Source organism: Hemiscyllium ocellatum, unplaced genomic scaffold, assembly GCF_020745735.1.
Source record: "Hemiscyllium ocellatum isolate sHemOce1 unplaced genomic scaffold, sHemOce1.pat.X.cur. scaffold_3697_pat_ctg1, whole genome shotgun sequence".
Taxonomy (NCBI): domain Eukaryota; kingdom Metazoa; phylum Chordata; class Chondrichthyes; order Orectolobiformes; family Hemiscylliidae; genus Hemiscyllium; species Hemiscyllium ocellatum.
Window position 1 is genome coordinate 23840 of NW_026868574.1, and position 11265 is coordinate 35104.

The 11265-nt window shown below is 55.3% G+C and overlaps 1 protein-coding gene across 1 annotated transcript; it reads right to left on the bottom strand.

The window, feature by feature from the left end:
• Positions 1-1522: 1522 nt before the first annotated feature.
• Positions 1523-8230, bottom strand: LOC132813466 (cilia- and flagella-associated protein 141-like). Its single transcript, XM_060823157.1, has 4 exons — positions 8149-8230; positions 5358-5398; positions 2956-3085; positions 1523-1713 (listed from the first exon to the last, which is right to left on the bottom strand). The coding sequence occupies exons 1-4, from the start codon at positions 8206-8208 to the stop codon at positions 1612-1614; spliced, it is 333 nt and encodes a 110-aa protein (XP_060679140.1). The 5' UTR covers positions 8209-8230; the 3' UTR covers positions 1523-1611.
• Positions 8231-11265: the final 3035 nt, after the last annotated feature.

Sequence of the window (11265 nt, forward strand, 5' to 3'; positions counted from 1 at the left end):
CACCCCCCTCCCTATCTCTGTCACCCCCTCCAGCCACCACACCCCCTCCCTATCTCTGTCACCCCCTCCAGCCCCTACACCCCCTCCCTATCTCTCTCACCCCCTCCAGCCCCTTCACCCCCTCCCTATCTCTCTCACCCCCTCCAGCCCCTTCACCCCCTCCCTATCTCTCTCACCCCCTCCAGCCACCACATCCCCTCCCTATGTCTGTCACCCCTTCACCCCCTCCCTATCTCTGTCACCCCCTACACGCCCTCCGTATCTCTGTCACCCCCTCTAGTCCCCTACACTCCCTCCCTATCACTGTCTGCCCCTACACCCCCTTCCTATCTCTGCCACCCCCTCCAGCCTCTACACCCCCTCCCTATCTCTGTCACCCCCTACAGCCCCTACACCCCCTCCCTATCTCTGCTCACGCCCAAACACAGCCTCTTGAGTATCTCCTGATTCCTATTGCTGTGCTGTTGGAGGGGTGCGGTGAGATCTCGTGCCTAACTCCCTCAGCGCGGACCCTCATTCAGTGCAGCGTTCCCTCAGCACTGACCCTCCAACAGTGCGGCACTCCCTCAGCACTGACCCTCCGATAGTGCGGCACTCCCTCAGCACTGACCCTCCGACAGTGTGGCCCTCCCTCAGCACTGACCCTCCGACAGTGCGGTGCTCCCTCAGCACTGACCCTCCAACAGTGTGGCACTCCCTCAGCACTGATCCTCTGACAGTGTGGCGCTCCCTCAGCACTGACCCTCCGACAGTGCGGCACTCCCTCAGCACTGACCCTCCAACAGTGCGGTGCTCCCTCAGCACTGACCCTCCGACAGTGCGGTGCTCCCTCAGCACTGACCCTCCAACAGTGCGGTGCTCCCTCAGCACTGATCCTCCGACAGTGTGGCCCTCCCTCAGCACTGACCCTCCGACAGTGCGGCACTCCCTCAGCACTGACCCTCCGACAGTGCGGCCCTCCCTCAGCACTGATCCTCCGACAGTGCGGCCCTCGCTCAGCACTGATCCTCCGACAGTGCGGCCCTCCCTCAGCACTGATCCTCCGACAATGCGGCCCTCCCTCAGCACTGACCCTCCGACAGTGCGGCCCTCCCTCAGCACTGACCCTCCGACAGTGCGGTGCTCCCTCAGCACTGACCCTCCGACAGTGTGGCGCTCCCTCTGCACTGACCCTCCGACAGTGTGGCACTCCCTCAGCACTGACCCTCCGACAGTGTGGCACTCCCTCAGCACTGACCCTCCGACAGTGCGGTGCTCCCTCAGCGCTGACCCTCCGACAGTGTGGCACTCCCTCAGCACTGACCCTCCGACAGTGCGGTGCTCCCTCAGCGCTGACCCTCCGACAGTGTGGCACTCCCTCAGCACTGATCCTCTGACAATGTGGCGCTCCCTCTGCATTATCGAACATCTGCCTGGAGTTTACACTGGAATATCTACCATCGAATTGGGAGCTTTTGAGATCGAGGGAGTTTGACCCAGATGCAATTGGACCAGGATGCTCTGGAGTCAGTTTAATGAACACATTTACTCATGACCTCTAATACCTTTCTATGATTGTACACCCTTTTCGGTGCTTTTGAATTTGGCAGTATTACTGTGAGCTCTCTCAGCTCAGATCCGCTGCTTATAGAATGTCTTTCCCATGGCTGTTAGCTCTTCCAGGTACTGCCTGTTTTCCATCTCCAGTAGGTCCTTGAGGGCTGCCTGTCGTATCTGTGAGAGAAGGGTGATAGAGGAGGTAGGGGATACTGCATTCACTGCCTGTATTCGCTGGTGTGGCTATGGGTCCACATATATTTCTCTCAATCTGACAGGCACCAGCAGAGTTATCAAAGCCCTCCTCAGAGTTCACAACAGGGAAAGGGTATCTCACATGGAGCAAGAGCTACAGACTCCAATGTGACAGCGGAGGGCTGAATATAGGCTGACAGCACTTCTCTCTCTCTCTCTCTCTCACACACACACACACACACACAACCACTCCCTCCCTCACTTGCATTCGCACTCCCCCCTTCCCTCTCTCGCACTCCCTCCTTCCCTCTCCCTCCTTCCCTCTCTCGCACTCCCTCCTTCCTCTCTCTCACTCCCTCTCTCGCACTCCCTCCTTCCCTCTCTCGCACTCCCTCCTTCCCTCTCTCTCACTCGCACTCCCTCCTTCCCTCTCTCTCACTCCCTCTCTCGCACTCCCTCCTTCCCTCTCTCTCACTCCCTCTTCCCTCTCTCTCTCACTCCCTCCTTCCCTCTCTCTCACTCCCTCCTTCCCTCTCTCTCACTCCCTCCTCCCTCTCTCACTCCCTCCTCCCTCTCTCTCTCTCACTCCCTCCTTCCCTCTCTCTCTCACTCCCTCCTTCCCTCTCTCTCACTCCCTCCTTCCCTCTCTCTCTCACTCCCTCCTTCCCTCTCTCTCTCACTCCCTCCTTCCCTCTCTCTCACTCCCTCCTTCCCTCTCTCTCTCACTCCCTCCTTCCCTCTCTCTCTCACTCCCTCCTTCCCTCTCTCTCACTCCCTCCTTCCCTCTCTCGCACTCCCTCCTTCCCTCTCTCGCACTCCCTCCTTCCCTCTCTTGCACTCCCTCCTTCCCTCTCTCACTCCCTCCTTCCCTCTCTCTCTCACTCCCTCCTTCCCTCTCTCTCTCACTCCCTCCTTCCCTCTCTCTCACTCCCTCCTTCCCTCTCTCTCTCACTCCCTCCTTCCCTCTCTCTCACTCCCTCCTTCCCTCTCTCTCGCACTCCCTCCTTCCCTCTCTCTCGCACTCCCTCCTTCCCTCTCTCTCTCACTCCCTCCTTCCCTCTCTCTCACTCCCTCCTTTCCTCTCTCTCTCACTCCCTCCTTCCCTCTCTCTCTCACTCCCTCCTTCCCTCTCTCTCACTCCCTCCTTCCCTCTCTCTCTCACTCCCTCCTTCCCACCCGAGCACAGAAGGATAGTTTTATTTCGGTTAAAGTTGAGACCGTTACCAGCAGCAGTGCTTTTGAGGCCATCCTCACTTCCTGCAGGATCGCTTTGACCTGTTTCTGGTTCAGTTTGACCTGCAGCGACGTCTGGCTTTCCTTCAGGATCCTGTTTTCCTTGATGAGTTTTTCCCACCTGCCGGTAAACAGCCCGGTGAGTGAACGTCCTGTCTCATACCGGCTTCACCAGAGTGGCACTCAGCCACCCAGATCGAGACCGGGCTCACGGCTCGGAACCAGATACTCAACAGCCAGGGCCATTCGGCCCCACTGTTCCAGACTAGCCCCCTCTACCCATTCCCACTGGTGTACTGCAGCTATCCTATTTAAATGCATCTGTTGGCTCTGATCACACCCCAATGAGTTAGTCCCCCATTCTCCCCCCACTCCCCGTGGGAGCGAGTCCCCATTCTCCCCCCACTCCCCGTGGGAGCGAGTCCCCCATTCTCCCCCCACTCCCCGTGGGAGCGAGTCCCCCATTCTCCCCCCACTCCCCGTGGGAGCGAGTCCCCATTCTCCCCCCACTCCCCGTGGGAGCGAGTCCCCCATTCTCCCCCCACTCCCCGTGGGAGCGAGTCCCCCATTCTCCCCCCACTCCCCGTGGGAGCGAGTCCCCCATTCTCCCCCCACTCCCCGTGGGAGCGAGTCCCCCATTCTCCCCCCACTCCCCGTGGGAGCGAGTCCCCCATTCTCCCCCCACTCCCCGTGGGAGCGAGTCCCCCATTCTCCCCCCACTCCCCGTGGGAGCGAGTCCCCCATTCTCCCCCCACTCCCCGTGGGAGCGAGTCCCCCATTCTCCCCCCACTCCCCGTGGGAGCGAGTCCCCCATTCTCCCCCCACTCCCCGTGGGAGCGAGTCCCCATTCTCCCCCCACTCCCCGTGGGAGCGAGTCCCCATTCTCCCCCCACTCCCTGTGGGAGCGAGTCCCCATTCTCCCCCCACTCCCCGTGGGAGCGAGTCCCCATTCTCCCCCCACTCCCCGTGGGAGCGAGTCCCCCATTCTCCCCCCACTCCCCGTGGGAGCGAGTCCCCCATTCTCCCCCCACTCCCTGTGGGAGCGAGTCCCCCATTCTCCCCCCACTCCCTGTGGGAGCGAGTCCCCCATTCTCCCCCCACTCCCTGTGGGAGCGAGTCCCCCATTCTCCCCCCACTCCCCGTGGGAGCGAGTCCCCCATTCTCCCCCCACTCCCCGTGGGAGCGAGTCCCCCATTCTCCCCCCACTCCCTGTGGGAGCGAGTCCCCATTCTCCCCCCACTCCCCGTGGGAGCGAGTCCCCATTCTCCCCCCACTCCCCGTGGGAGCGAGTCCCCCATTCTCCCCCCACTCCCTGTGGGAGCGAGTCCCCCATTCTCCCCCCACTCCCTGTGGGAGCGAGTCCCCCATTCTCCCCCCACTCCCCGTGGGAGCGAGTCCCCCATTCTCCCCCCACTCCCCGTGGGAGCGAGTCCCCCATTCTCCCCCCACTCCCCGTGGGAGCGAGTCCCCCATTCTCCCCCCACTCCCCGTGGGAGCGAGTCCCCCATTCTCCCCCCACTCCCCGTGGGAGCGAGTCCCCCATTCTCCCCCCACTCCCCGTGGGAGCGAGTCCCCCATTCTCCCCCCACTCCCCGTGGGAGCGAGTCCCCATTCTCCCCCCACTCCCCGTGGGAGCGAGTCCCCCATTCTCCCCCCACTCCCTGTGGGAGCGAGTCCCCATTCTCCCCCCACTCCCCGTGGGAGCGAGTCCCCATTCTCCCCCCACTCCCCGTGGGAGCGAGTCCCCCATTCTCCCCCCACTCCCCGTGGGAGCGAGTCCCCCATTCTCCCCCCACTCCCTGTGGGAGCGAGTCCCCCATTCTCCCCCCACTCCCTGTGGGAGCGAGTCCCCCATTCTCCCCCCACTCCCTGTGGGAGCGAGTCCCCCATTCTCCCCCCACTCCCCGTGGGAGCGAGTCCCCCATTCTCCCCCCACTCCCCGTGGGAGCGAGTCCCCCATTCTCCCCCCACTCCCTGTGGGAGCGAGTCCCCATTCTCCCCCCACTCCCCGTGGGAGCGAGTCCCCATTCTCCCCCCACTCCCCGTGGGAGCGAGTCCCCCATTCTCCCCCCACTCCCCGTGGGAGCGAGTCCCCCATTCTCCCCCCACTCCCTGTGGGAGCGAGTCCCCCATTCTCCCCCCACTCCCTGTGGGAGCGAGTCCCCCATTCTCCCCCCACTCCCTGTGGGAGCGAGTCCCCCATTCTCCCCCCACTCCCTGTGGGAGCGAGTCCCCCATTCTCCCCCCACTCCCTGTGGGAGCGAGTCCCCCATTCTCCCCCCACTCCCTGTGGGAGCGAGTCCCCCATTCTCCCCCCACTCCCCGTGGGAGCGAGTCCCCCATTCTCCCCCTAACTCCGACATTCACCCCTTTCAAAGCGTCCCTCCTCTTACCTCTCTATTCTTTTCAAGAGTTCATTTATCTCCTCCTCCTTCTGAAATGCAAAAGAGAGCAGATTGGTAAGCACTGGCTATTTGGCTACAGCAGCCCTCGCACCCCACCTTGATCACTGTCCTGCCTTGCTAAATGAGTATTTTGCATCAGTATTTACTGTGGAAAAGGACATGGAAGATATAGACTGGAGGGAGATAGATGGTGACATCTTGCAAAATGTCCAGATTACAGAGGAGGAAGTGCTGGATGTCTTGAAACAGTTAAAGGTGGATAAATCCCCAGGACCTGATCAGCTGTACCCTGTGGGAAGCTAGAGAAGTGATTGCTGGGCCTCTTGCTGAGATATTTGTATCATCGATAGTCACAGGTGAGGTGCCAGAAGACTTAAACATGGTGCCACTGTTTAAGAAGGGTGGTAAGGACAAGCCAGGGAACTATAGACCAGTGAGCCTGACCTCGGTGGTGGGCAAGTTGTTAGAGGGAATCCCGAGGGACAGGATGTACATGTATTTGGAAAGGCAAGGACTGATTAGGGATAGTCAAATCATGTCTCACAAACTCGATTGAGTTTTTTGAAGAAGTAACAAAGAGGATTGATGAGGGCAGAGCGGTAGATGTGATCTATATGGACTTCAGTAAGGTGTTCGACAACGTTCCCCATGGGAGACTGGTTAGCAAGGTTAGATCTCATGGAATACAGGGAAGAACTAGTCATTTGGATACAGAACTGGCTCAAAGGTAGGAGACAGAGGGTGGTGGTGGAGGGTTGTTTTTCAGACTGGAGGCCTGTGACCAGTGGAGTGCCACAAGGATTGGTGCTGGGTCCTCTACTTTTCGTCATTTATATAAATGATTTGGATGTGAAGATAAGAGGTACAGTTAGTAAGTTTGCAGATGACACCAAAATTGGAGGTGTAGTGGACAGCGAAGAGGATTACCTCAGATTACAACAGGATCTGGACCAGATGGGCCAATGGGCTGAGGAGTGGCAGATGGAGTTTAATTTAGATAAACATGAGGTGCTGCATTTTGTGAAGGCAAATCAGGGCAAGATTTATACACCTTAATGGGAAGGTCCTAGGGAGTGTTGCTGAACAAAGAGACCTTGGAGTGCAGGTTCATAGCTCCTTGAAAGTGGAGTCGCAGGTAGATAGGATAGTGAAGGTGGCGTTTGGTATGCTTTCCTTTATTGGTCAGAGTATTGAGTACAGGAGTTGGGAGATCACGTTGCGGTTATACAGAACATTGGTTGGAATATTGTGCACAATTCTGGTCTCCTTCCTATCAGAAAGATGTTGTGAAACTAGAAAGGGTTCAGAAAAGATTTACAAGGATTTTGGAGGATTTGAGCTACAGGGAGAGGTTGAATATGCTGGGGCTGTTTTCCCTGGAGCGTCAGAGGCTGAGGGGTGACCTTATAGAGGTTTATAAAATCATGAAGGGGTTGGATTGAATAAATAGACAAGGTCTTTTTCCTGGGGTGGGCGAGTCCAGGACTAGAGGGTATAGGTTTAGGGTGAGGGGAAAGATATAAAAGAGACCTAAGGGGCAACTTTTTCAAATCCTAGCCACCCGACGCCTGGAGGAAGAACGCCTCATCTTCCACCTCGGGACTCTCCATCCCACATGGGCTCAATGTGGATTTCACCAGTTTCCTCATCTCCCCTTTCCCCCACCCCACCTTATCCCAGATCCAGTCCTCCTCCGCCATCTTGAACTATCCTACCTGTCCGTCTTCCTCCCCACTTGTCCGCTCCACCCTCATCTCCGACCTACCACCATTACTTCCCCCCCTGACCTCCCCCACCTATCGCCTTCCCAGTGACCTTCCCCCTCCCAGTCCCACCCCCCACCCCTCCCATTTATCTCTCAGTCCCCTTGAGCCACCCCCGCATTCCTGATGAAGCCCCACGCCTGAAACATCGACTCTCCTGCTCCTCGGATGTTGCCTGACCTGCTGTGCTTTTCCAGCACCACACGTTTTGACTCCCAGTCCAATAGCCAGCTTTGCAGTCCCCTTCCCTGCCCCTTCCCGGTTGAATAGCCGCCCTGGACTGACAACCTCAGTCGAATAGCCAGCCCGTAGTCTCTCATCTGCTTCATTCCAGCCACCTCTGACTGCCTCCACCTTACTGGCGTGCTGCCTCCCCAGTTGAATAGCCTTCCCGCAATCCTTGCCTCGCTGTTCCCACCAACCCTCCCTCCCTCACCCAGTCCAATGGCTGGTTTTCCGTGTGCCTCCCTCCCCAGTGGAATAGTTCAGCTCGCACTCCCTGCCCATTCCCCACCCCCCCCCCCCAGTCGAATGGCCCTTTGTAACAGCCCCTCCCAGTTGAATAGCAGATCGCGGTCAGTCCCTGCTGTCTCCTCCCTCCCCTTCCACAAGTCAAATAACCCCTCCCTCCCTGCCTGCCCCTCCCAGTCGAATAACTCCCTCCCCTCTCTCCGAGGCCCTCCCCCAGTCAAATAGCCCCTCCCCCTCCCTGCCTGCCCCTCCCAGTCGAATAGCCCCTTCCCCTCTCTGCCTGCCCCTCCCAGTCGAATAACCCCTTCCCCTCTCTGCCTGGCTCTCCCAGTCGAATAACCCCTTCCCCTCTCTGCCTGGCTCTCCCAGTCAAATAACCCCCTCCCCTCTCTACCTGCCTCCCCCAGTCGAATAACCCCTTCCCCTCTCTACCTGCCTCCCCCAGTCTAATAGCCCCTTCCCCTCCCTGCCCCTCCAGCTCAATTATCCCCCCCCTCCTTCCCTTCCCTGCCTGCTCCCCCTTCCCTGGTCGAATAGCCCAGTACCTGCATGGCGTCTGACATCAGGTTTTCCCTGACCACCTCTTCCTTCTTGGGGGTACACATGGCTGCTCCTGTGGGGGACTGGAAGGCTCTCAGAGGAGGGAAGTACAGACTGTCTCAATGCCCCTGGGCTTTGTTGACGGAAGTGGTGGGCCGTTGCTAGGGGTGACGACATTCCTGAAGTGACAGTTTCCCTCTGTCTTAAAGGGGCTGTTACCTCTCACCGAAGGGACCAGTCCCACGTCTCTCTCCTTTCCCCCCTCCCCACCTCTGGTGGGCCAAGGGGTTTGGGGCAGTCCCCAGGGCTGTCCTGACAGGGGCGGCTCTGCACACAGCAAGATCCCATAAACAGCCGAGCGACATTTCGAGAGGTTTCTTTTTAATTTTAAAATGTCCGCAGACAACAAGACAGAGCTCTCTGACTGAGGGGATACGTGAGTGGTCGTGTACTGCTGAAGGGTACTTTGTGGGGGGTTGGGCCTGCGAGGGAGGGACACAACCAAGGATGTGACAGGCACCACAGCAATGCAAGTGCCTCCTACTGAAAATAAGCATGCCGTTCAACAGTGGGCTGGTCACACCCGAAACGTTGGCCTGTCCACCTCCTGATGCTGCCTGGCTTGCTGCATTCCTCCAGCCTCCTGCTGGTCTACCTTGGATTCCAGTGTCTGCACCCAAGTGGGTTAGCAAGAGGTGGATTGGACTGATCTCAGTCGCTGACTCTCGGGGGCAGAGGTGTGTAAGGTGGCCTTCTCAAGTCTATTTCCCACCCCACCCCCTGCTTTCGACCCCATTCTGCTCCTGACCCTTTCCTTGACCAGGCATCCTCAGACGATTTCTGGCAACAGCGTCATAAGAGTCCTGAAACAGGCCCTTCGGCCCAACTCATCCATGCTGCCTTCCCTAGACTGAACTACTGCCTGATTTTGGCCCACATCTTTCTATCCATTACCACTTGCTGTCTTCATTCGGCCAACCTATTCAGTATCCAGACAGCCAACTTCCCTGTACATTACAACACGGGGTAAACTCTCCTGCTTGGTTTAAAACCAGCAACACAGAAAAGATTTATCCCGAGCAGTAATCTGTAAAAAAAAATTCAAGTGGCCAAGAACTACGTAAAGTAAAAATTAACAACTTTATTTCTTAAAGTATAACAGAGAGTAATTAACTAACCATTACTTACAATGTCATCGTCTTTTACCTTCCCTTCTGTCATACTAGTCTGATAAAACTCCCAATTAAGATTTACAAAACAACGCTTCACAGCTCAAAACCAGGCAGCTTGTCTTTGCATCTTCCTGTGCCTTCTTTTCTCTTAATTTCTGTGTCACAGGCGTGAGAAACAGAGCTCACAATGTAATAAATTTCAGTCCGAGTCAAATTCTGAAGCAGCGAATTTTATTGAAACGTTCTTGCAAGGAGGGGTGACTAGCCAGTAGGCACCCCGATCCAGAAATGACTCCACAATTGATACAGTTTAATTCTCGGTACTTTCCCGTTTACCTCATTGGCCTTCAAACCTATAAATATTGCTTATTGTGCTCTGCTTCTGCCCTTGTTTATTTCTCCCCCTACTCCAAGCCAGGTGACCCTCACCCCTATCCCTTATTTGTAAGTGACTTGGCTCACTTCAGCGCTATCACGAGGGAAACGCGCTGAGCTTGGCATATCTTGATGATCTTTTCACCTTATCTGTTTGTCTGTAACATCTTCCATTGTTTGCAGGCACAGTTCAGCTAATGAAAAGCAACTATGTATTTCTTTCACATAATTTCTGCTCTTGGTGTTAATTCATTTTACCTTGTATAAACAATTATGGTTGCAGAAGTAACACTGCTTTACCTATATCCCACACAGGTTATTGATCGATAAAGTACTTTTAAGAGAGATACTTTTTTTTCAAAAGCAGTCTACATGCTAGGACTTGGAAGTTCTCCTCTCAGCTATTCAATTTCCCCCCCCAGTCTTATACCACACAAAATCGGATTGTGTCATTAGCTTTTAAGATTGTCAATATACTCAATTCAAACTGGATTGGAAATTCGTATCTTTTTAGGGGCATAATTTAAACTGATTGGCCAAATTCAAATTTGTTTCTGTCTCCAGGCAACGAACTAATTGAGTTGTTCAACCCACTCTTACATTGTTGAATTATTGAGAACATTTGGCGCTGTGTCCAGTAGTTCTGCTGATTTTAACTCTCTTAAAGGTGCACCCACCCCTTCTTAATAGGTATCCCATACCTCCTAACTTTCTGAATGAGCCTACCATGGGGAACCTTAACAAACGCCCTACTAAAATACATTTACACTACGTCTACTGCTCATCCTTTGTCAACTTATCTTGTCATGTCCTCAATATGGCTTGTGAGGTACGACCTGCCCCTCACAAAGCCATGCTGACTATCTTTAATTTTAATTCAATCCCCTGCCTCTCTTTTTTTCGCCACCCCCAGTTTGCATTCTTGCTGAACTGACGCTGTTGGGTAGTGCTTATTAGTTATTCACTGTTTAATTAAGTGACACAGGACTTTACCTGAAACAAGAGAACTGGGATCTTTCCAAAAGGAAAGAGAGTACAGGACAAGTCAGATCCCAGAGCGAAATCTTGGCCTGATGGATCACATGTTTGATCTTTTTTGCGAGCGGTTACCGTGGTAACTAGTCACTGGATTCACATCAGGCCGTAGACGTAAAGAATCATGGAGATCTACGCACATTGAGTCTGTGCCAGTCTCAAGTCCTCACTAATCTAATCCCATTTTCCAACAACTTAACTTTGTATGCATAACATCACAAGTGTATATCTTCAATGTTACGATGGTTTCTGCCTCTGCCCTGTCAGCAGTGAGGTCCAGATTTGTACCATCCTCTGGGTGAAAATAAAAGTCTCTTCACTTCCCCTCTAAACGGCCTGCTCCTTACATACATCCCCATGAAGTTGATGCTTCCACCATAAAAAGGTTAAAATTAAGATGCCTCAGACTGTATTGCTTAATCCAGTCCATGTAAGAGGTTGGCAGACTGACTAGAGAGGAGAAAGTGAGGTCTGCAGATGCTGGAGATCAGAGCTGAAAATGTGTTGCTGAAAAAGCGCAGCAGGTCAGGCAGCATCCAG

Excerpts from the sequence above, each read along its gene's own strand:
- LOC132813466 (XM_060823157.1), bottom strand. The coding sequence starts at position 8,208 with ATGTGTACCCCCAAGAAGGAAGAGGTGGTCAGGGAAAACCTGATGTCA. Across the intron at positions 5,399-8,148 it reads TGATGTCAGACGCCATGCAG|AAGGAGGAGGAGATAAATGA; the intron begins GTACTGGGCTAT and ends TTTGCATTTCAG. Across the intron at positions 3,086-5,357 it reads CTCTTGAAAAGAATAGAGAG|GTGGGAAAAACTCATCAAGG; the intron begins GTAAGAGGAGGG and ends GTTTACCGGCAG.